The sequence below is a fragment of the Theropithecus gelada genome, chromosome 12 (genome assembly GCF_003255815.1).
Source record: "Theropithecus gelada isolate Dixy chromosome 12, Tgel_1.0, whole genome shotgun sequence".
Taxonomy (NCBI): Eukaryota; Metazoa; Chordata; class Mammalia; order Primates; family Cercopithecidae; genus Theropithecus; species Theropithecus gelada.
The window spans coordinates 73,262,620-73,289,233 of record NC_037680.1 but is presented as its reverse complement, the minus strand read 5'-3'; the positions used below and the strand labels follow the sequence as shown (position 1 = coordinate 73,289,233).

Here is a 26,614-nt window from a genome sequence, read left to right as displayed (position 1 = left end):
CTAGCCAGATATGGCTTGTATTGATCTTTTTAAAAATTATGAATAGGTATACCGGGCGTGATGGCTCACGCCTGTAATCCCAGCACTTTGGGAGGCCAAGGCGGGTGGATCACGAGGTCAGGAGATTGAGACCATCCTGGCTAACACAGTGAAACCCCGTCTCTACTAAAAATACAAAAAATTAGCTGCGCATGGTGGCAGGCGCCTGTAGTCCCAGCTACTCGGGAGGCTGAGGCAGGAGAATGGTGTGAACCTGGGAGGCGGAGCTTGCAGTGAGCCAAGATCTCACCACTGCACTCCAGCCTGGGCGACAGAGTGAGACTCTGTCTCAAAAAAAAAAAAAAAAAAAAAATTATGAATAGGTAAATTCATAACATAAAACATTCATTTAAAATCACTTAGAATATTTATCTTTCCCAAAACTGTATAAAAGATTGATATAATTTTGGCTCACAATGTATTTCACATAAATAATCTATATTTCTCTGTCTCTTTACAGTAAATTGTTGAAGACTGCTTCACAATTTCCACTTCCTCTGGCTGTTGGTGTGATTGCTTTTGGGTCAGCACATTTATATAGGGTTCCATGCTTTGCCTTCATTCCTCTTTTACTCCATGCATTATGCAACTTTATGTAAGAGTGAACTTAAGGAATGACGAAGATGATTTATGCGTTTAAGGCCAGTGATAAGAGGGAACACACAGATCCATCAGTATGGACAGCAAGATCCTTTGGAGAAGACAAGTCTATTTTTACAATATTGAAAATAGGAAATTAGTTTTGTAATGTTTGAGGGAAGTAGTTGAAGCATGGTTTCGTTTTGTGGTGTGGAATCCATGTACTAATCGTTTTTGAAAAATTCGTGAAGGGATATATGGTGATCACTATCATTGAGGACTCCTGTGCATATCAAATAGTCTGTTTTATCAACCATACGAGAAGTCTAATATTAGAGATTTAGTAGATGCAGCATTGTTTGTAATCTCACTGCAAGCATTCTGCTCATTTCATCAAACTTTTTTCACAAAAGTAGGTTATTTTGAATTTGCTGTAGTTTATCTGTTAAGAAATAAGTCTTTAAATAACTGATGAAATTTACAGCTGTTTGGTTTCTCAAAGGTTAAATAGCCACAGAAAGCCTTTGGTTAGTTTTTGGCAGCCACCATGAACAAAGTGGATCTTGTCTTCTTACATCTATGAAAATAGAGCTTTGAATGGTAAGGAGACATGTTTTCTTGGTAACCAATGCAAGATTGATGGGTGGAAACATTCAAACGTAAACAATTTTTCTTGCTATTTTTCAAATATGAATCTTATTATATATTGTCAGTGAACGTCAGGAGACTATTAAAGTGGTCTGTTGTTAAATGTAAAGAAAAAATGCTCATAGCTATTTGCTTCCCAGTATTGGAGCAGTTCAGTTGTTTAGTTTATACCATTGGATTCAATTCATTGCACCATGGTTGCCAAAAGTGCCTAAGGTCATAATGGATTGTGAAAATAACCGAATTCCGGTGGTTGGAAACTCTAGGTTTGTACCATTTTTTTCTGCTGTGAGAAAAAACAACAACAACATAATCAAGGTAACATCACATTTGATGTATAATATTATACTATTAATGGAATAACAGTAGACAACTGTAACCCATTAATAGCATGAGTATAAACAGTACACCTGAATAAATTGGAGACATTAGCCACTAGGTTTAACAGTGGAATTTTGATTTGCCTAGGTGACTTCTGGGATTACTGTTTGACAAATAAAAGAGTAACATTTTATTTCATTTCAGAATTTACTTCACTTTTAGCTACAAGAGTAGGAAGAAGGTAATCGGCAAGGCAGAAGAGTATACTCTTTGCCTTAGGATAGCGTAAACTCAGGCTGAGCCATACCCGGCTTATAGAGTTATTCTAGATGTATAGACTATAAATGCCCAAATCCTCTCAACTAAAGTTTTAGTGATGCCACAAAGCCTCTCATGTAAATTTCCAGTGATTCCACCATTGCACTTGTGAACATGTATCCTTGTTAGTACCCAGGGATGTCCTCGAGCACCAGTTTCATTTTATCTGCCATTGCATCTGGATTCCATTACAGCCTCTCAGCTGTTACTGCCTGTGGACGGTTACTTCTACTTACTGCCTGTAGAGGGTTACCTAACTTCTCTTCTCAGTGCTTCCTCAGGTCCTGCTCTTTTGGCCTCAGTTGAAGAGGGTCTTGCTCTCACCTCTGAGAGTTTTAAGTTTGTTTGATCCCATTGTTGTCTTTTCTAGCTTCGAGCATGTTGTTCAGTATTCATATTTTCACTTACTGAGAACATTAAAGGGAAATGATAAACTTATGGTGGGGATATGGCAGACAGGTGCTTGTTTGTTTGAGAGAAGCAGCAGAAGGGGTAAAATACGAAGTGCTATATGTTTCAGCTGGAGAGGAAAGAGAGAGAATTTATTAGATTATATACTTGTCCCGTGGCATACTACATATATATATTTAAATAGGGATACATCTCCATATGTTTAACTATACTTATAGTCATAAACAACTTTGATACACATTGCATCTTTTATTCTGTCACCTGATATTTTAGTGTGTCTCAAGTTACAGATTACACGTGTCCTTAAACTATTTCTGAATTTGGACTTAGTTCCATATACAGAAAGAACTTTAGAAAATTCATCAATTTAGATCGTCTATTGATAGCCATAAATATTATGTTTATGTATTCTAAAACCTCTTTGTTTAGTTAATACTGTTCATGAATGTAACAAGCTTAAATTTCTCATTTGTGAGTAGTACATTTGCTTTTCATTTGTATTTTTTGAGATGGAATCTTGCTCTGTCACCAGGCTGGAGTGCAGTGGCGCGATTTCAGCTAACTGCAACCTCCGCCTCCCAGGTTCAAGTGATGCCCCTGCCTCAGCCTCCCGAGTAGCTGGGACTACAAGCACCTGCCATCACACCTGGCTAATTTTTGTATTTTTAGTAGAGACGGAGTTTCACCATGTTGGCTAGGCTGGTCTCAAAACTCCTGACCTCGTGATTTGCCCGCCTCTGCCTCCCCAGAGTGCTGGGATTACAGGCGTGAGCCACCACGCCTGGCCGTACATTTACTTTTTAAAGCAGCAGACTAGGAACAGTAATTCTCACTGAAATATTTTCATGGGAGTGTAGTTATCACCAAGTCCTAAAGTCTTATTTATGCCAAAAAAAATTTCATTTTAAGGACTACAAAAATGATTCTAATTAAATATTTTATAATCAATAGTAGGTTGGGTCTTTAGCCATTATATGTGTATATATACAGACACATATGTGTACACTTACATTTTGACAGGGTCTTCATTGAGTCTTGATGCACTTTAAACCCAAATGGCTACCAGAGATGCGAAGGTAGGCTCTTTGAAGATTAGCAAAATGGATGTTTCTGTCACTTGAGAAAAGGAAAGTCCTTTGCCTTTAAATTACACAGTTTCCATCGTGCACACAATCTATATTATTGGCTGGTAAAACAGCACTGCCCTATTAGCAATGTTAACAAAAATGAAATTATTTATTGGCAGTTATAGATTATCTAATTCAGGAAATTTCTGAGCTCAACTTTTACAGCAACTGTTATGGCATTCTAATTTAGCAATTGTTGAGTTATGAGTAAGTTTTGTGCTTAACTCCTAGACCCTATTGTTGATAACCAGATCAAATGTAGTCTGTAGAGGGAATAATACTGGGTACATTCAGTATTTCTAAAGTCTCCTTTGGAGTTACTACTGATTGTAATTTGGAACTGATAATAGGTAGAGATTGCTAACACGATTTTTTTCCTGGATCTTTTTTATGCCAGAAATTAAACAGGTTCTACTAACTCTTTTTTATTTTCTTGGTTATCACCAGAATGAAAATATTTAAAGTGGTGACTCTAGAAAAGCCATTCGTGCCTGGTTAACATTGATTTTGAGTCTTTTCAATATATATTGATCATGTATTGATTAATCTTTATTTTTTCATATTTTGGCTAGACAAATTCAGATCTATATAATGGAATACCCCTTCTTGAGTGAACTATACTACTATCTACATGATTATATAGTAAGGAAAAAAGAAGAAATAACTGTAATAGGCATAGTAAGTGTTTGTTGTTGGTTGTCTTGTTACTCATGTGATACTACACATTTCCACAATACACACACACTTACATGAGATGGATTATTTGTTTTGTTCATTATATAGTTCCTATATGTTTTTTCTTTAGAAATAAAGTCTCTTTCTGTCACCCAGGCTGGAGTGCAATGGGTGGTCATAGTTCACTGCAGTCTTGAACTCCTTGGCTCATATGATCCTCCCTTCTCAGCCTCCCAGAGCAGGTGAGACTATAGGTACATGCCACTGTGCCCGACTTTTTAATTTTTTTGTAGAGACAAAGTTTCAGTTTGTTGCCCAAGCTGATCTCGAACTCCTGGTTTCAAGCGATCCTCCCACCTCGGCCTCCCAAAATAGTGGGATTTCAGGCATGACCACCTGGCCTAGTTCCTATACTTTTCTTAATTCTTCAGACTTCTCACATCTAGTATAGTGCATTCATTTCATCTTGCTGTTTATTAGCACCCTTTGTGGCCAAGGGAAATAAAAGGTGGTAAAATTCAGTTTTCAGTTTAGTTCTTGAAAGCTCTGGGAAATAGAGGAAACACACAACTATGAATTAAACTAGGGCTGTTGATTTCTGAACCCCCAGATAAATCAGTTGGCCCACATTTTAATTTTAGGTGTTGGGTCCAAATTAGCATAATGTCTTGCATTATCATTGGGTTCAGTGTGAAACTTTACAGTGCTGCATTTGACGTTTTAGGGACTGGTTATTATTAATCATTTGGGAAAAATGAAAATGTGTTGGGACCTTCTATGACTAGGCATTTGTTGATTATTTTTCATGATTGCTTTTTGTTTTCTCATTGTGTAGGATTTGTGAACTTGTATATCGTAGGTAACAAGATACTTTGTAAAATTTACTGGGGAAAATCCATTTGGAGCGCATGACATTTGCCAGGATAAGAAAGCAGTAATATGTTTGTATTATAAAATTACACCCTGCCAGAAAACTTTCTTTCCTAGTAAGGTAAATGTAGAAAGGACTTTTACAACATAGTAAGTTGATTAGGAGCCAAACTTTGATCCCGGTTTTTTTTTGAACTAAGGTTCTAAACTCTGTAATGAACTTTTATGTTTACACATTACTCATGCATTCTTTCACAATATGTTTAATAGCCTGAGGAAATAGGAAAGCTATAAAGCTACTCGAGTTCTTTACTTTTAATAAGAACAATAGGGAAGAAAAGTCAGGTCAGTAATCCAAATCCAAATATGTATACTGCAAATGCTCAAGAATTCACATTTTTTGATAAATTATATTGAGTTCAGAAGAACTTATATGAATTTATTATCTGTTAATAACTTAGTTTTAACAACAGAATAAAATTTGGAAATTGTGAGAATAATCAAGCTGTTTTTCCATTAACAGTGTAAATTCATAACATGTCTTTCAGAAGTTAGGTGATATTCTAAGCTGTCTTAATTGTCTATGGTTGATAACTTTTACATAAAGTACAGTACTTTCTTAAAGTGTTTGGCATGTTATGCTGCCAATAACATCTGTGTTTTGAAATACCAATTAATCAGTTAATTTCTGAAGACTTTGTGTAGGACTTGATATATGAGTCAGAATCTGTCTATACTCATTCTGTGCATTGTAACTTTGAACACTTATGAAAAACTGTATCTATTGGTGTGTTTTGATTAGTTAGTGTAGATTTGTTTGCATATTTGAATTCTGATTTTAGTTTAGGAAGTCTAAAAATAGCCATTTTTGTAAAGTTCATATGCTATTTTTTAATGTCATTTTGGTTTTTAATATTTATACAATAGTGATGTTACTAGTAAAAAAATGTTTATAGACAACACGTAGAGCTATTAACTGTTCAAAAGCCTACATGATAGGCATATTTTGTATTTCATGTTGCACTTGTTCTGTTTCATATTGGACTTTTTACATCCCTTTTTTAGGAAAAAAGGAGACACATTTGAATTCTCTTTAGCATAAAGCTGTGCATTGGAAACTATATGACTGTATCCATATGGTTAGCAAAATACTTTTTGCCACCAAAGGTAAATGAAACTGTAAAATACCTCTGGATATTTGTGCCAATGAACTTTTCTTAGCATATTAGGATTAAAGCAAAAATAATCTTTTCAGTATGATTCATCTACGACTTACAATAAATGTTTAAACCATGAAAACTTATATTTCATACCCTTATTTTTCTTTGAAAATATTCAAGATTTGTAGCCTAGTGTGTTCTATTTTGTGTGATTGCTTGAATGTTTTCTGATTTTATTGGGTAAAAGTTTGCCTAGTAATGATCTTTCAGCAATTAGTTGAAATAATTATTTGAAGTAATCTTGCTTCAGATTTATTTTGTGATGTACATTGTTGTACAAGCCGTTTTAGTACGGGTGTCTCATTTATGTAGTTGAAAGTTGACTGTGGAATTTCTTTTGCTTTTTTGTATTTCCATTCAGTCTCTTTACATAGTCACATGTTTCACAGGGGAACTTGTCCACTGGAACCTAACGTAGTACAACCTTTTAACATGCGTGTGTTAAAGGAAAATATTATAAAACAAGATATTAATACTAAAATGTTAACATTAATATGTTGTACTCATGGAAGAAAAGTAGAAAATATGATAGGCTCAGAAACTATTTTTTATCTGCATTAAATGCTTCAATTTCTCCCCATAAAAATTCTAAGGAAATCTCAGTTCCTCATATTATAGTTTTCCCCATAATTTAATATTACTATTTCTCTGCCTAGTAATGTTGATGCAGTTTGCATGAATAACCTTGGAAGTAAGGAGGCAGGACAGAAAGCCAAATATCGAAATCTTTGGCCTTCATTTAGTGACAGTTTATTCTAATGGGGACCATAGGTGTTATTAGTAAAAAGAGGATGTACAAGGCCTGAATTCAGTGTACATTGTTCTTTGAAATTAGTCCATCTATTGTGTTGAATAATTGTATTCTAAGTAGGAGATGCTGTATTTAACATAATCATGCTTTCTACATAATCAAATATGTATTTGTTGGAATACTGGTAGAAATAACCTTCCCTTTCTCCACTGTGGAGTGGAAAAAAACCTCCCGATTTACAGTGTATATAAATTAGGAAATTATGTTACATATTTACATTTTTAAAAATATAAAAATGACTGAATATATTATTTTGAAGTGATTGTATTATAGTTTCTTAAACTTAATGACTGGCTATAAATATAACAACATACCCATGAGACACCAGACCAAAATTGAATATATATCATCACTGTGACCTTGAACTTACAGTCATTTGGGATAAAACAGTGTGTGCCTTAAAATGATAAAAGAGTGCCCTGCAATTTTATAACTGTACATTTTATTATGGGTGGTCCTCTCAAATTGGCCCCAAATCCTTGTCTTTGAGGTTGGTGAAATAAAAGTTTAAAATAAAAGTTGACTGGTATTTCCTTTAGTATTTCCAGAACTATTGCTCTAGAGGCCTCCCTTAATTTTCAGAGTTTTCATTTTGAATTAAAATAGACTTACACTACATAGATGTAGAAAATTAAGTTTGGCTAAGGTTTCTGAAAAAATATTCTGGGAGAAGGTGGTAACGCTGTTGTTCTGAACGTATTACACTTGGAAAAACTAATCTTCAAATGTAATTTTTTGTCTTATTAATGAATAATCTATCAAAGACATGCATTCTTTGACTTGCACTCATTCTTTCTCAAATCATTGAGGCTTGTATATATCAAATAAGGTTAATTTACACAATAATGATTTTTAATAATTAATAAACTCAGATTCATGTAGTATATTTTAAAACATTATTTCCCCTCATTTTTTCTTCTCTCTTTTCTTCCTATATATTTTTAAGGTTTCAAGAGAAAACAGACTTCAGTTTTTAAAAAATGTAGACTTGCATTTTTACTGTGCTTATTTAAAATAATGGATATAATTTATATTAAAGTCCAAATTATTTTATTCACAGGATAATCATGGTCTCTGATAAAAGATGCTCACATTTCTGTGTACTCACAAGTTGTATATTTTTCAATTTCAGTTTTGAATGTAAGCTCAACACATTGTTTTCCCATTTTACCTCCACTACCTACTCGCCAGACAAAAATATAGATTTCTCTAAAGACACATACAAAGAAAACCTCTTCCCTTAAAACATGCTCATATTGACATGAAAGTAGTTTGGGCAAGGGTATGTAATAAAATAAATGGTTCTCAGCCTGCATCAATTTTTATACTATAGTTAAAAAATTTACAGAGGACAACCTATGTGTTATGCTGAGATAGACTCAGTAAGTAATCATTTATTTGCAAATTGATAATTTTTTTCTCATCCCTCCAGAAAGTACAGTGCATAACAACAACACTTAACAAGTGCAGAGGAACTTGTCCTGTAGTATATAATAAAAAATGATTGTCACCTTGCAGATGTTTCCATTTAAACATGCATGATCTCTAGTACTTTGTACAATGTATAGTATATTAAATACATTTATGTGTAATTTTGTGTGTATTTTTATATGGTATAATTAAAATTATTACATTTATGTGGTTGTAATTCACAAAAAAATACTACTTACTATACTCTGTAGAATGTGTTGTGAATGTTTTTAGCTATGTTTCAGCATTATGGTGTAGGTTTAATAGATGAATATTTGCCTTCAGTCTCTGCTCAGGTATTAATGTGTAGTAATTTTTGGTGCTTTATTTTTAATCTGTGATAATCTGGTGTTCTGAATGTTCAAAAATAAATTTGGTTGAATACGCACATGTGGTAAAAAGATTGCTTACCAATTGACATACTCTCCACAATACCATCTTGGTAAAAACTCTTTAAAAAGGATTTATTGGCCGGGTGTGGTGGCTCACACCTGTAATCCCAGCATTTTGGGAGGCCAAGGCGGGTGGATCACAAGGTCAAGAGATCGAGACCATCCTGGCTAACACAGTGAAACCCCGTCTCTACCAAAAATACAAAAAAAAAAAAAGCCAGGCGTGGTGGCGGGTGCCTATAGTCCCAGCTACTCAGGAGGCTGAGGTAGGATAATAGCATGAACCTGGGAGATTTTTCAAGGCATGATAAATCTAAATACTGGCAGCCAGCCTGCAAATGTAACAAACCACATGGTTCATGCACCTAGAAAGCCACAATAAGTGAACAGAATGTAGAGGAGGGGTCAACCCATAAAAGGGAAGAAAGTTTTGTTATTGGGGAATCAAAACTTAAGTGGAGAAGGGGATGGGGTATAACCTTATAATGGGGATAATGAAACTCAGGCGATGTCTGGGAAGATTGTAACCGCATAGTACTCCACCAGTGAGGAACTGGGGGAGGGACTTGTGTGCTAGGAGATAAATTATCTGTTGTGACTGCCCCAGGTGTGCCTGCCCATCAAACACCCAATCTTGAAAGACCATTATTAAAAGTCTCACTTTTGCTGTTCTTCAAGCCTCTAAGTCTATTCTTTGGGTTTGTACAGGTGAGCATGTCTCTCACAACCTGGGGGCCCATCCAGGATCTCTGTGCCTGCATGGAGTGGGATTCTGCCCAAGAGAGGAGACACGTCCCACTTGATTTAGGTGGCCCACTCTGTCCGGGCATCCTGGCTCCCTGCAGAAGCCATAGACATACCTGAGACTGTTATTCAGGAGGCAGCAGAGGTGACACAGGGAGAAAAGCAGGCACCGTGGCAACCAGGCCACCTTGTGCATGAGCCAAGGTAGGAAAATTGGACTATGAGTAGAGTATTGCCTTGGTGGTTGGGCCTTTTTGAAGGTTCTGGGGTGTAGAAGAAACCTCCAGTAAGGGAGGCTGAGTATACAGGAGTGTGCAAGACACCTCCAGTAAGCAGGGCTGAGTACACAGGGAAAAACTCAGACACAGAGACTGGCTGAAAATGGGAGACAGAAATTCTAGGCCTAGGAGACAAAGGAAAGAGGGAGCCAAAGAGACTCCCTGTGACATTCCCCCAGATAGTCCTTTGGGGAGAATGTTACAGGTTTGGAGGAACAACCCTTGTACCAGAGACAAGGAAAAGCAAAACATAACAGATTATTGCTGTTTTATCTGGCCCAAAGACCCTATTTGTAAGCCTTTGGTCTTTTGGCCTCAGTTTGGCTCAGATGAGGATTGGGTGTGCCAAGCTTTAATTCTCTGTGTGAATTAGATAAGTTGCACTCTGCTGGATTAAGGAATTAGCCCCCATGTTCCCCCTTGAAGAAGAAAGCCTGGTAAAAAGCCCCTGCCCAGGGAAAAGCCCTGGGACCCTCTATCATGCTCACTCCTCCATACCCCTCACAAGATAGGGGACAGGAAGATCAAGGGGCAACAGGAGGGTTATAGGAAGAAAGACCTGGAGACCATGGGGAAGCCAAACCAACTGCTCTTTTAAATTCTTATTCAAATTAAAGAAAAGAATTAAAACAGTGTAAGAGAGATACTGAGAGCTTACCTATCCCTTCCACACAGCAGGCATCTAGCATGTTCACTCTTAGGGAAGTTCCCATGGGACAGGGAAAAAAATGGCTTTGTAAACGCTCCTCTTACAAGAACTGAAGTTAGGAATTTCAAGAAGCAAATGAAACCACTCCTACAAGATCCCCACCATTTAGCAGACCAATTCCTGGAACCCAGCTTTTATACCTGGGCTGAAATGATGTCTGTCATGAATATCCTGTTCACAGGAGAAGCGGGGAGTGATTAGGAGAGCTGTTCTTCATGCCTCTAAGTCCATTCTTTGGGTTTGGATGGGTGAGCATGTTTCTCACACTGAGCGCCTAATTTCTCAACTTAGTAGGAATGAGAATGATTTAGACATTGTTTGTAAACAGATTTTCAGGTCACTCCAGAAATTTGATCATTAGGGGAGGGGCCTGGCATTTTTTTTAACAAGTGCCCCAAAAGTAATTCTCAATCAAGTTTGGCAAACATTCCCTTAGTCAATAGACTTAACTTGCTAGGGCTCCTGGAAACAACTAGAAATGCTGTCCTGAGCATTACAAGGTGCCAAAAGAAAAAATAATTTGAGAGTTTTAGTACAGATATCAATTTTATTATAGAACGTATGGGAGGAGTAAAACGGGGTAGGATATATTTTGAGGGAGGAGTACCTTCTAAACTTTTAACCAGCATCCCTAAATATATGAACTTTTATGAATTATCTACCTGTACTAACGTTGTGTATGGTTGTGGTTTTTTGTTGTTGTCGTTTTTGGTTTTTTGTTTTGTTTTGTTTTTGTTTTTGTTATGAGACGGAGCCTCGCTCTGTCGCCCAGGCTGGAGTGCAGTGGCGCGATCTCGGCTCACTGCAAGCTCCGCCTCCAGGGCTCACGCCGTTCTCCTGCCTCAGCCTCCCGAGTAGCTGGGAGTACAGGCGCCCGAAACCACGCCAGGCTAATTTTTTTGTATTTTAGTAGAGACGGGGTTTCACCGTGTTAGCCAGGATGGTCTTGTCTTGATCTCCAGACCTTGTGATCCGCCCGCCTTGGCCCCACAAAGTGCTGGGATCGCAGGCATGAGCCACTGCGCCCGGCCGTTTTTTTGTTTTTCTTTTCTTTCTTTTTTTTTTTTTTTTTTTTGGAGACATAGTCTCGCTCTTTCACCCAGGCTGGAATGAAGTGGCAGGATTTTGGCTCACTACAAACTTTGCCCCCCGGGTTCAAGCGATTCTCCTGCCTCAGCCTCCCGAGTAACTGGGATTACAGGCGCCCGCCACCATGGCTGGTTATTTTTTGTATTTTTAGTAGAGATGGGGTTTCACCATGTTGGCCAGGCTGGTCTCAAACTCCTGACCTCAGGTGATCCACCTGCCTTGGCTCCCAAAGCACTGTGTATGTTATTAAATATACCCAAAGAGGTACATTTTTAAGGATGAAAAATACCTAACTAGAAACTTTAATATTTCTTTGGATACCTAGGGGATTACCTTGAATGAGACTACATCAATTTGGAATCCACTGAATATACAGCATGAAAACCTCGTGGGCCTTCCTCACTAGTTTTTCTCTTTTTTCACTTTTTTTCTGGAAAAGGGGGTGAAGATGAAGAAGGAAGTGAAAAAAGATTGTGTGAAAAACAATTTGTGCATGTATGTATATATACATATATATGTTAACATATGTATGTTAATTGCTGCATAACAAAAGACTACAATTTTAACTACTTAAAACAACACCCATTTGTTTGCTCACAGTTCAGTAGCTCAGAATTCCAGGCATAGCCCTAGTGTGTTCTCTGCTCAGAGTCTCACACCTCTGAAATCAATGAATTTGACCAGGCTTCTGTCCCATCTGAGGCTCATTCCGTTTGTTGTCAGAATTCACTTTCTTGTGGTCCTAGGGCTGAGGCCCCTGTTTTCTGGCTGTCAACCGGGGACTCTTGAACTCTGGTGCCATGCCCTACCACATAGCTTTTTGACATGGCAGTTTCCTCCTTCAAAACCAGCAAGAGAGTTTCACATTTGAATCTCTTTAACTTCCTCTGTCACTGACCTTTAGACGCAGATTTAGAGGGCTCAAGTGAATATCTTAGGTCCACTGACATAATTTCCCTTTTAGTTGATTAACTCAGTCAACCTTAATTATATCTGCAAAATCATTTGTATCGTGTAAGGTAAACAATCATATTCACAGGATTTCATCCACAGTCAAGAGGAGGGGATTATACAAGGTATACACCAGAGGGTGAAAACTTTGGGGACCATTTTAGAAGTCCGCATACTACACATAACATGGAACTGAAGTCTTTTTTTCATCATTGCTATACTTAATATTCCATAGTTTTAACTCAAGGAGCTGATGAATTAAACATAAAATGTTTCAGTGAAAGAAAAGTCCCTTGATTGAATTTTAAACAGCTCTTAAGTCTCCCACCCCTAGGTTGCTAGGTTGCTTTGCACGCGTGCGCGTGTGTGTGTGTGTGAGTGAGAGAGAGAGAGAGAGAGAGAGGGACAGAGATTTTGATTCGTCTAGAAATGGATTTGCTCTGCTTGTTTGTTTTGAACAGTCAGAATTTGGATATAGCCTGAAATTAAGGAAGAGTGGACCAGTTTGCCTTGTCAAGTGCGCTGAAGCATTTTACTGTGCTTAATAGATGTAATTTCATATTGTGCATGAGTCAAGAGTAATGACTAACTCAAACAAAATTATGTAAGTTCAAATTGACCTTTAAAAAATGCGTCCAGAAATTCTCTTTTGACTATGTTTGGAGAAAGAATTAAGTTAGATGGACTCTCTGGTTGTGCCTAAGTCACAGTATATTGTATAAATGAAAGCTTCAGGTTTTGCAGAGCTACATGCCCATTTGAGTATTCATATTTGTAAATCATCCTTTGGGATGGAATAGTTCTGTGAGGTATGTTCATATTAACACATGCTCAACACAAGAGACAATCACCATGCTTTTTACATTTAATATTTTGCACGATTCTGATTAAGAAAGAACTTTAGAAAGTTTGGAGAGAAAAAAAACTCGAACTAGAATGATCTAGGGATTAGAGTAGAAGATTTGATTGAAATATTAAAGACCTCCTCACTCTGCAACTACGTAAGTTCAGTAAGAAGGTGCTTGAAGAAGAAACTTCATGATTCAGCCTCTCTCTTCGTTTCCTGGCTTGCAGGAAATACAGCATTGTACATGGTAGGCAGTACAGAGATTGCTGCCTGAAGAAGGTGGTGTACAGGATTGGGGTGGAGGGGAGAAGAGGGAATTTATTTTCTGGAAAAGATTTTGACCTACTGGAGAAAAAAAGAATTTATGTTAAGAAAGGAAGTAGATTACCCTTTTTAGAAAAAGTTTGTCATATAGTTGCATTTTTGGTTAGGAATGTATAACATTTACTGCATTTTAAATTCTTTGTTCTAACAAGTTTTTTTCTCCCAGTGTTGTAGGGTTTTTTTGTTGTTGTTGTTCTGATTTGTTCTTTTTTTTTTTTGAGACACAATCTCCCTCTGTCACCCAGGCTGGGATGCAGTGGCACGATGATTGCTCACTACAGCCTTGACCTCCTGGGTTCAAGTGATCCAACCTCCCCAGTAGCTGGACTTCTAAAATTTTTTGTAGAGAAAAGGTCCTCCTATGTTGCCCAGGCTCAATTGTTTTGTTTTGTTTTTGAGACAGAGTCTCACTCTGTTGCCCAGGCTGGAGTGCAGTGGTGCGATCTCTGCTCACTGCAACCTCTGCCTCCCGGGTTCAAGTGATTCTCCTGCCTCAGCCTCCTGAGTAGCTGGGACTACAGGTGCCCACCTCCACGCTGGCTAATTTGTTGTATTTTTAGTAGAGATGGGGTTTCACCGTGTTAACCAGGATGGTCTCGATCTCCTGAACTCGTGATCTGCCCACCTTGGTCTCCCAAAGTGTTGGGATTACAGGTGTGAGCTACTGCGCCCAGCCTCAATTGTTTTATTGTGATAAAATACACATAACATAAAATGTATCATCTTAACCATTTTAAAGTATATAGTTCAGTGGTATTAAATTCACAGTGTTGTGCAGCCACCACCACTATCCATCTGCATAACTCTTTTTCTTTTTCTCTGAAAACTACAACTATCTCCATTAAACAAGAACTCCTCATTCCCCTCTCTCCTGATTGCCTGGCAGCTATCATTCTCATTTCTATTTCTGTGATATTAATGTAAAAATCTTTCATTACATTAATAAATTACAAATCTATAGAATACCATAAAGGTAAATGTGTTTTGGAAAATCATCTAAGACTTTTTTGATTGCAAACTCTTATTGTTAAAAAAGTTTAAATGTTCCCTCATAAACATACTACTACAATACTAATATGTAAATAAAAAATTTTAGAAGGTCGTGATGAAGATAATATATTTTTAAGTATTTTGCTAATTATAATAGTGCCATGATCAACAGCTGATATCTCAAGACACAAAAATATATTAAGGGCAATAGTGGATGTCATTGATTTTTCAAATAATCTTGATAATTTTTAATGGGGAGGGGTGACATTACCAGATCTGATTAAATTATAATGTTTGATTCCTAATGAAGCTGGCAAAGGAGTAGAAGTGCCAGTGCTTATTATTTTATTTTGTTGGTTTGTGCTTCCATTACTGGTATTATATTCAACCTGTGGTTTCTTGGGAAGAGTGTTTTTAAGCTGTTTATTCATTTGTGGTAGTTATGCTGGTTAGAACTAAATAACATAAATATTTAATAATATAATACATGAATCATATACTGCATCACATTATTCTTAAAGTTAACAAGCCCATGAACAAATTAGGGGCCCTGTCTTCCTGTATGCTGTAGAATTCTTACTGTTCAGGGTATCTCCCACGCACTGTGCACAGCCATCTGTGATAATGTCTGAATGTGTGAGAGCATTAGTGTCAGTCCATTTATAAATTGTTGGTAACTTCATTTGTTAGATTAAAAACATGAAAGTGAATTATGTCTTCCTCCTACATCCCGATGTGTTGTCTTGCACACCACTTAGAATGTACACACCCTCCTTTGGAGAAACTTAGTTTAGGATATATCTTGTAACCTTTTGAGATTGTCTCCCCCTCCAACAGCTTTACTGAGATACTATCGACAAGTAAAAATATATACAGTTTTAAGCTGTAAAATATGATGTTTTGATGTATGTATACACTGTGAGATGATTACCACAATCAAGCTAATTAGCATATGCAAGGTAATATCCAGTTACCTTGTGTGTGTGTGGTGAGAATATTTAAGATCTACTTTCTTAGCAAATTTCAAGTGTGCAATATAGTATTATTAACTATAGTCATTCTAACATGTGAGGTGTTATCTCATTGTGGTTTTGATTTGCATTTTCCTGATTATTAGTGATGTTGATCATTTTTTCATATACCTGTTGGCCATGTGTATGTCTTTTTTTTTTGAGAAATATCCATTGAAGTCCTTTACTTTTTTTTTTTTTTTTTTTTTTTGAGACAGAGTCTCACTCTGTTGCCCAGGCTGGAGTTCTGTGGCTCACTACAACCTCCCCATCCCAGGTTCGAGCACTTCTTTTGCCTCAGCCTCCTGAGTAGCTGAGACTACAGGCACATGCCACCATGCCCGGCTAATTTTTGTATTTTTAGTAGAGGCTTGGTTTCACTGTGTTAGCCAGGTTAGTTTTGAACTCCTGACCTCCGGTAATCCACCTGCCTCAGCCTCCCAAAGTGCTGGGATTACAGATGTGAGCCGCTGCGCTCGGCCCCTTTATCCATATTTTAATCAGGTTATTTTCTGGCTATTGAGTTGCTTGGATTCCTTGTATATTTTGGATATAACTCCTTATCAGGTCTATGAAAATACATTCTCCCATTCTGTAGGTTGTCTCTTCACTTTGTTGATTGTTTCTTTTGCGTGCAGAAGTGAGGCTGCCTTTATATCTATGTATAGTGATACAAAGTGAAGCTTCTAATATCTGTATATACTTACATTATCCTGAAAGCAAAAATGAGGTTTCCGGATCAGAACCTGGCTATTATTACTTAACGATAACAAAGGGTATGGAGAGCGAGTGTTATGAATCTCCATTGTGTTCTTTCTTTGTCTTGTTGCTGGACCTTACAGTTTTAAATTTTTAAAAGTTTATTGTTCCAGTGAGACTGTATAGTGCAGTCAGATATTTAAGTACCAAATATAACTAACTGAAAACCTTAATCAGAAATATATGCTATAATTTAACTTTGAAGAAAACAAAAAACAAATCAGAAAAAAACTAAAAGAGGTAAGCAGTTTCTTTTCATAAAATCTTCCAGACGGTATTTTGGGGTTTGTACACTTCCTTTTCATGTATACTTTGTCCTTTCAGCAGATGGATTGAGCACCTGTCACAACAAAATCTGTGCCAGACACATTCACATTCAGCTTATCATTTCATTCTCAAAAAGAGAGAGAAAGAGAGAGAGAGAAAACCCTTACAAGGAGGATTATTATCCCCATACCATAAGAAAGGATGTAGGCTCAGAGAAATTAAGTAATTTGCCTATAGTAGAATTCAAGCCAGGTTGCCTAAGAAAGGGTGTTCTTAAATGAAGACCTGAAATATGTAATTATATTAGTTCACTTCCTACACTGTCAAAATCTTTTCTGACCATACTAGTTGTTACTCTTAACTTGAAAAAAAAATTGTTTCTAATTATATATCCACAACCTTCCTTGTTACCCTTTAGATATTTCAGCCAACTCTGTGACTTCAATGTTATATTCTTGATGGATGATTCACCAAGTCAGACAGATTTGCTTCCTCAGTTCCATATCTAAGTATCTCTGAGTCAATGGCAGTACATTTTGCCTGATTCTGTGTCTTCATTGATAAATTGTAGCTAATAATATCCATCTTACAAAATTTGGATGAGGATTAAATGAGATAATGTACCGGACCCATAGTAGGTTCTCAAGAAAGATACGTGCGTTCTTTCCAGCCCTCTAAACCAGTCTTCACCGAACTAGACAAACTAAGTTTCAAATTACTGTTGAAATTTAACATAATAATTTCTTTCTTTGGTTTGGTTTTCTTGTTTTGTTTTGTTTTGTTTTGTTTGAGACAGAGTATCACTTTGTCATACAGGCTGGAGTGCAGTGGCGTGATCTCGGCTCACTGCAGCCTCTACCTCCCAGGTTCAAGTGATCCTCCTGCCTCAGTCCCCACCAAATAGCTGGAATTATGGGCATGCACCCCCACACCTGACTAATTTTTGTGTTTTTTTGCAGAGATGGGATTTGGCCATGTTGCCCAAGCTGGTCTTGAACTCCTGAGCTCAAGCCATCCACCTGCCTCAGCCTCCCAAAGTGCTAGGATTACAGACATGAGACACTATGCTCAGCCCCTAGTAATTTCTTCCCCGCCCTAATCAGCAGCTCTTTTTAGTTTCCAAATTTCTATTAAATCCTCTCAATTACACAAGTTTAAAATCTATTTAACATTCATTTTGACAACTTCTTACTTGCCTACTACTTCTACATAGTTGTTAAGCCTTAAAGAGTCTAGCTCTTTAGGGTCACCCTTTCTGGCTCCCACCCTAGTTTAGACCATCATTACTATTATTCCAAATTTTATAGCAGCTTCATAAATCGTCTCCCTTCTTTGCTCACTCACTTCCCTTCTGTCCTACATTTTATAATCCCATTAGTTTTTTTTTTTTTTTTTTTAAGAAGTTTATTTAAACAACAAGATGCTTGACTTGAAGGGAAAACTATCTAGGATTCTTTTTGTTTTAGGGTAATTTATCCCTACTGAAAGACAGATTGCCCTACATGTAACAGCTACATACAAAAAAGTTATAAAATTGTCCTTGGTTTTACAGTGATAAATGAAAAACATTAACATTCTCCAATTGTACAAGGTATGCAAGGATTTTGTTGTTGTTGTTAAAACAGAGCAAAATAACTTACTGGAATATAAAGATAAGAGCTGAATGAGCATGCCACTAATGGAGAAAGGGGGTGTTTTCACAGAATCAGTATTTTTCCCCATCCTGTCTCCACTTGATGTCAATCAAAACATACCATTGGCGTTTAGTGGAAAAAAAAAATGCAAAATGCTTGTGCACATAGACCAGTTACTTTATGTACAATAAAGGAATGAGGAAGGGGGAAATGAAAGAACAGACAAAACTACACGGTAGTAGTCAGGATGTGATGGAACCAAATTGCAGTTTTCTAATTGAGAATGTAATCTTGGTTTTTAAAGAACAAAGTTCTGGAGTAAAGAAGCAGGTTCTGAGATTTCTTATGTATTTTTCCAGAGCCAGACTTACAGAATGCACTTTTGAAGGGGGAGTATAAATGTTTGCTATTTATTCTATTTTGTTTAAAATAATTGGATAACATTTTATGTACTTAGAGTGCTCTCAGCATGCTAGGAATGAACTATCATTTTGGAAGTGGGGTACTATTTTTGTTTTTGTTCTTTGTTAATTTTTTTCTCCCCTTAGGATAAAAGCTCACTGGTTATGACCGGGCACAATGGCTCATGCCAGCCTGGCAACAGAGCAAGACTCTGTCTCCAAAAAAAAAAAAAAAAAAAAAAAAAGCTCACTGGTTCTATTTCAGAGCTCACAACTGATGAATACCACTAAAAGAAAATCATTTCCCCAATTATGTCCCAAAATATCCAAAGAATTACCCATCTGAATTGTCCTTATTTTTTTCTCTTCTTGAAAACTACTCCTTTTATCATACAAAATATGTACCTGGAAATTTAAGTTATATTTTAAGAATGGTATTTCTTTCAAATACTTACATAACTTTATTAATAAGCTAAAATGTGGTTCACTACAAAATTATGTGACTCATGGATAGGGTCTTATCTAGTTTAATATTCTGACGTGGTCCCTTTTCTCATCCCTTTTGTATCAAAAAGATATTCAATTATAGCTTTACTTACGTAAAATCTCAGGTTCATAATAGATATTTCAATCCAAATCCATTTTGTATTGTGATCTGGATGACAGAAGAAGCTCAGCCTTCCTCAAAAGGGAATAAAAAATGTGAATCCAGGATCTAGGTCTACTGTAGCTTAGTCTGTTTAGTAGAACCTAAAGCAGTTGCGGTGAGTCATGAGTCTTTCTCCATGATTGGCCTGATGTCTCAACATCCCCTGTATTCTTTTCCTTTGGCTGCTGTAACAAATTACCAAAAACTGGATGGCTTAAAACAACAGAAATATATTTTCTAACAGTTCTGAAGGCCAGAAAGTCTGAATTCAGTACCTCTGAGCCAAAATCCAGGCATGGGCAGGGCCACACCGCCACCTCTGGACACCATATGGAAGGACTTGTTCCCTTTCTCTTCCAGCTTCTGTTGGCTGCTGGCATTCCTTGGCCTGTGGCCACATCACAACAGCCCTCAAAGCCAGCATTGTCAAATCTCTCTCTGCTCTGTGCTCACATTGCCTTTCCCAATGTGTGCCTGTGAAATCTCCCCCTGCCTCTCTTAAATAAAGACAGGCGATCAAACTGATTGCTTTGAGGGCATACCCTGATAAATCAGGATAGTCTCTTCTCAAGAGCCTTAACTTAATCACATGTACAAAGACCTTTCTTCCAAATAAGGTGACATTTACAAGCATTAGGGCTTAATGTCTTTGGGGTGGGCATTTTCACCCTACCATATCTTCTAAGGCCTCATACTACTTTGGGCCATATAGATCTTAGGAGGCTGAAATCCTCAGAGAGAATTTAAGGTTTAAATCTGCACTGCCAGGTTTGCTGCAACCCAGGATCATCTCAGAATCCTTTCACAGAATTCTTATTCATAAGTATGTCTTAACCCTCAACTCCTAAGAAAACACATCTAGATTTATACTAAGTAACACGCTAGGAACTCAGTCTTGAAAACTCAGTCTCTCTTATAACCTCCACTTCCAATGTATAAATTGAGAAGAGTATGGTCTATACATTGGGTTGTGAAAATTAACAATGATAAGTGACAAAGCAGAGGCCCTGACACATAGTATGTATTCAATAAATACCATGCTTATTATCCTACATCAGAAGGGCAAGCCATCCTTAAAGTTTGCTAATAAGCCAGAAATCTAAATAATCAGTTAAAAGGAACAAAGGGAGAGGAGAGGAATCCCAAGGTGCCCTTCATGGATGACTAATGGGAGATATCTCCTATGACCCATGGGCCTTTAGGCTCCTGGATAGCTTCAGGGCAGGATGCACCAAATAGCGCCCAAAGTTTCCATATCCTTGGAGGGGAAAAATAAATAAATAAATAAATAAATAAATAAATAAATAAATAAATAAGAACTGCTTTGCTTCTGAAAGGAGGGGAGAAAGCTGTACTACTAATAATTATTCTGGATGGTTCTAACGTCCTTTAACTCCTTTGGCAGGCCCATGTTGTGATCTGGGGACTACCATATTGAATATGGATTATTTCTTATTGACTGGGCTTCCCCATCTGAGTTAGCTCAGGACTTGGACAAAACAGCTCTGCCCCACCCCCTCAAATCCAGAACAATTAAAATAGAAAAGGGTGTGTGGTCATGAATACGCCACAGTTTCCCCAGTCTCTATTGGTTTGTGTGCAAGAGATAGATCAAATATTAACTTACACTTTACTGATCTATTGACTATTTAAGTAAAATTGACAAATATTGGCCAACTACAATTATCTCTCCCCTCCTTATTAAAATATGACATTATGTAAATCTCTGGTGAATGATACAAAATAGAAATGTAACAAGGCTGAAATAACATAAGAATCTAAGTTCAAATTTTACCTACAGAATTTTTAATTCCATAAACATTTGTGATATAACTACACTGTGCCAGGCATTATACCAACCTCTGAAGACAAGACCAAGCTCTGAAGAATCAATAATAAAAAAGACATGGTGCCTCCTTCAAGAGAGCACCTTGCGTACCATGAGCCAAGTGGTAACAAATGCAGTCATCCTGATTGTCTTAGTTTGGGCTGCTCTAACGAAGTACCATAGACTGGGTGGCTTGTGAACAACAGACATTTATTTCTCACAGTTCTGGAGACTGGAAGTCTAAGATCAGGGTGCCAGCACAGATTGGGTTCTGGCAAAGCCATCTTCTGGATTGCAGACTGTCATCTTCTCCTTGTATCCTTACATGGCAGAAAAAGGGCAAGAGAGTTCTTTGAGGTCTTTTTTCTTCTTCTTCTTCTTTTTTTTTTTTTTTTTTTTGGTGGGGGGGATGGAGTCTTGCTCTGTCGCCCAGGCTACAGTGCAGTGGCGCGATCTCGGCTCACTGGAAGCTCCGCCTCCCAGGTTCACGCCATTCTCCTGCCTCAGCCTCCTGAGTAGCTGGGACTACAGGTGCCCGCCACTACGCCCAGCTAATTTTTTGTATTTTTTAGTAGAGACGCGGTGTCACCATGTTAGCCAGGATAGTCTCGATCTCCTGACCTCGTGAGCCACCCGTCTCGGCCTCCCAAAGTGCTGGGATTACAGGCGTGAGCCACCGCGCCCGGCCTGAGGTCTTTTTTAGAAGGGCACTAATCCCATTCATCAGGGCTCTATGCTCATGAACCAATCACCTCCAAGAGACTCCACCTCCTAATAGGATCACATCAAGGGGTAGGTTTTCAAGATATGAATTTGGGTTTGGGGGGACACAATCATTTGGTCAATTACATTAATTTCACCTGGCAAGAACTGTTGAAATGACTCAGTGGTTTCTTTTTCACAAAAGAAGTGATATTTGATCTGAGCTTTGAAGAACAGAGAGAAGTTATGAGGGCATACAAGGGTTGGAGAAGGTATTCCAGACAGCAGCAACAGCAATTTCAAAGGCACTCAGGCATAAGTGCAATGGTGGTCACTGGAGGTCAAGTGGCTGGAATGGTAGGACTGGGTCATATTAAGAGCCTTTACATCATAATCAAGAGTTTAGACTTTATTTTATGGGCATCCAGATACCATGAGAAGGGGATGTGATGCATGTGAGCTTTACCTCAGCAGTGAGACCTTGTCTGCCCTCAGGCTCTCTGCTACAAAAGCAGCCTGCCTGCCAAAGACCTGTTTGCAGAACTGTAAGCAATGATTCCACCTTCTATATTTTAGGGAAAATATTTTACTCCTCTGATAACTTTGGAGATATCAGTAGGGGCTGATGAGAGAAGGGGTTGGGAACCTGGTTCTCAGTTCAGTTTATGTCTCAGTCGGTGTGTAAATCCAGATGTCTAGTTTTTCACTGTGTTTCTCCCAGCTGGCTTTCACTCAAGCATGATTATCATGATTTTTGTCCTCTGTTGACTCTACTCCTCCATCTTAGCTGTAGGAGAAATGGCTTGTACTTAGGGCAGGATTTAAAGGGATGCGCTGGCTGGCTCTCTCTTACTGGCCCAAATTGTGGCATTTGTGCTCTGGAAAGACTGGTGGCTGTGAGGAAGACAGACCAGGGGCAGGAGACAGGCAGGCTGTTGCCAAAGTCCCAGAAATTGATCATGAACACCTGATGGAAGCAGCAGCTGTGAGGTCAGCCTGGACTTGAGAGCCAGTGCTCTCCAAGAAGCATGGCAACCCCACTTGGCCTGGGGCCTCCTTTCTCTACAGGCTCAGGCTTCCAGAATTGCCTCACATGCTGGAGGAAGCATGGCCAGCCTGCTTGGCACAGGGCCTCATTCCTCTGTGGTCTCAGGTGTTGCAGGAAGTCAGGGACCCCGAATGGAGGGACTGCCTGGAGCCACGGCAGAGAAACATAAATTGTGAAGATTTCATGGACATTTACCAGTTCCCAAATAATACTTTCATAATTTCTTATGCCTGTCTTACTTTAATCTCTTCATCCTGTTATCTTCGTAAGCTGAGGATGTACATCACCTCAGGACCACTGTGATAATTGTGTTAACTGTACAAATTGATTGTAAAACATGTGTGTTTGAACAATATGAAATCAGTGCACCTTGGAAAAGAACAGAATAACAGCGATTTTAGGGAAAAAGGGAAGACAACCATAAGATCTGACTGCCTGTGGGGTCAGGCAAAAAGAGCCATATTTTTCTTTTTGCAGACAGCCTATAAACAGACGTGCGAGTAGGGAAGATATAGCTAAATTCTTTTCCTAGCAAGGATTAATACTCTGGGAAAGGAATGCATTCCTGAGGGGAGGTCTATAAATGGCTGCTCTGGGAGTGTCTGTCTTATGCGGTTGACATAAGGACTGAAATATGCCCTGGTCTCCTGCAGTACCCTCAGGCTTACTAGGGTAGGGAAAAACCCCACCCTGGTAAATTTGAAGTCAGACCAGTTCTCTGCTCTCCAACCCTGTTTTCTGTTGTTTAGATGTTTATCAAGACAATATGTGCACTGCTGAACATAGACCCTTGTCAGTAATTCTGCTTTTGCCCTTTGCCTTGTGATCTTTGCTGGACCCTTATCAGGAGTTTCTGATTTCACCCTTGTCCTGTTTCCTTGGAAGCATGTGATCTTTGTTCTCCTTTTTGCCCTTTGAAGCATGTGATCTTTGTGACCTAATCCCTGTTCTTGCACCCCCTCACCTTTTGAAATCCTTAATAAAACTTGCTGGCTTTAAGGCTCAGGTGGTCATCACGGTCCTACCAATATGTGATGTCACCCGTGGTGGCTCAACTGTAAAATTCCTTTCTTTGTACTCTTTCTCTTTATTTCTCAGCCGGCCGACACTTACGGAAAATAGAAGAAACCTATGTTGAAATATTGGGGGCAGGTTCCCCCAATACTCAGGCTTTTGGAATTGGCTCACACTTTGGCCCTATTAGGTAAAAACAGCTGTAACATATTTTAAACAGAGGAAAATCTTTTATCCTTTTTAATATACCCCTCTAACATTTTTTTCCAACTTTTATTTTAGATTCAGGGGGTACATATGCTGGTTTGTTACCTGGGTATATTACATGATGCAGAGGTTTGGGATATGAATGATCCCATCACCGAGGTACTGAGCATAGTACCCGGCAGTTAGTTTTTCAACCCCTGCCTTCCTCCCTCTCTCCTTCCCTCTAATAGTCCCCAGTTTCTATTACTGCCATCTTTACTTTGCCATTTTTTAAAAAACAAAACTGATGATAGCAAAGAACTTAACAGATTTCTCCATAGTGAATAAATACAGAATTCTGAGGGTCAACTTTATACTTACACTTAGTATAGATGCTGCTGAAAAGGACAAATGGTTCATCCTACTGTGGAAGTTTTTGAGAATGTCATGTGTGTTTTTAACCAACTTTGTTTGACTCTCAGCTCCTATACCAATGGGGGAGGAGGGAAATTCATCTTCAATAGTTTCTGTGCCATCCCTCACCTCCTCTGGGTCTCATAGAATCTGGAAGATTTTTGTGCCCCCAGAATATGAGGGGTGAGCCCCTACTCTCCTGTCCATCATATTCAGTATGGCTCCCTTGACCCACAGCTATTTGCTTCTGTTCTGTGTATCACAAGAGGTTTATTTCTTCCTCCTTCTCTTTATTCCACCTGCAAACTGAAATCTGTCTGCTGCCACACACAAAAAAAGCAGTTATTGCTATGAGCAGAAAGCTGCCTAGCCTGCTCTATTAATCATATGAGCAAACTTTCCCTTATTTTTGAAGTCCTCATCATCACTGAGGAGGCACTCTATAAATAATAATTTTCTTATTCACTTAGGCCAAGGGGAAGAAAAAAGAGATTAAATTTTTATGTCCCTGTTCGTGACACAGCTAACAAGCTGTATCAGCTCTGTTTTTTTTTTTTTTCTTAATAGAGACAAGAAGGGTTTGAAAAGGTTATATAGTCCAATAAATGATTTAAAGATTCCTCCCTACCTTCTTTATTTAGTATGCTTTCCCCACAATTACCCTGTGTTTGCATTTATATTATACTTCAATTTGTAATTCAATCAACACATATTTGGATTTCTTTCATGTGTGTGGTTCTGTGCTGAGTACTCTATTTTCTTTACAAATTCCACCTGAGAAATGCTAGCAAAGAATTTCATTCAAATGCCTCTGGGTGCAGAAGCACCTTTTCGCCTGCTACCACACTCTTTTGTCCCAACTGCTACTTTTACAAACACACTACTTAATGAAGAGGCTAAATGAGATGATTTGGACCAGAAACTAATGGTTTGAGAACCTAAAATATTGTGGGGTATTTTTTTTTTATCTCTCTCTCTCTCTCGATTGAACCTATTAACCAAATAATTATAAAATATCTACTTAGTGCTGTGTTGATACATTTTGAAGGAAATGTCATAATCAACGTTATCAATGGTACCTTCTGCTCTTTAAAAAAGAAGTTTAAAATTAAGAAAGTGGCCAGGCATGGTGGCTCATGCCTGAAATCCCAGAACGTTGGGAGGCTTAGGCAGGAGAATGACTTGAGGCCAGGAGTTTGAGACCAGCCTGGGCAACATAGTGAGACATGGTTCTACAAAAAAAGAAAAAAAAAAAAAAAAAAAAAGAGAGCCAGCCATGGTGATGTGTGCCTGTAGGCCTAGCTACTCAGGAGGCTAGGGTGGAAGGATCACTTGAGCCTAGGGGGATGCAGTGAGCTATGATTGTACCACTGTACTCCAGCCTGGGTGACAGAGTATGACCCTGTCTCTTAAAAAAGAAACAAAGGAATTAATTTTTTTAACTTAAACATATAGTTCTATGTTCTATCAAGGAAACTCCAGTGTTAAGGAACAAGACTATAGTATGTATGTTACCTTTGGTTCATTGGTTCCTTTGAGAAACTTTAAATATGTCTTAAAAATGTAAGAAGCTCTTAAAAGAACAAATGAGCTATGTTTTTATACAAATGGAACTATCAATTATTTGTAGATAAATGGCTATGAAAATCTGTTCTAATTTATTCAGGCAGTGTTTCCTGTTTTAAAAATGCTTGCATATTGGGCTCAACATTAGGCACTGGGAATATGAGGGTGGGCACTGTCTAAGGAGTTTATAGTGTGGTGACTTTTTGCTATAATATCAGTAAAAAATTTTTTTATTTGTTTTTGATTATACTATAAGTTCTGGAGTACATGTGCAGAACATGCAGGTTTGTTACAAAGCATACAGTGCCATGGTGGTTTGCTGC

The 26,614-nt window shown here is 38.1% G+C and overlaps 1 protein-coding gene across 3 annotated transcripts in view; it reads left to right on the top strand.

The window, feature by feature from the left end:
• The window catches only part of PGAP1 (post-GPI attachment to proteins 1), an 83,954-nt gene extending 75,080 nt beyond the window's left edge, over positions 1–8,874 (top strand). For 2 of the 3 annotated variants that reach the window (XM_025405377.1, XM_025405379.1), the window contains one exon: positions 500–8,874. In XM_025405377.1, coding sequence (XP_025261162.1) covers positions 500–638 — 139 coding nt within the window. In that variant the 3' untranslated portion in view covers positions 639–8,874. The remainder of the gene's footprint in view (positions 1–499) is intronic. The other variant, XM_025405378.1, reaches the window with a different exon arrangement.
• The last annotated feature ends 17,740 nt before the right edge of the window (positions 8,875–26,614 follow it).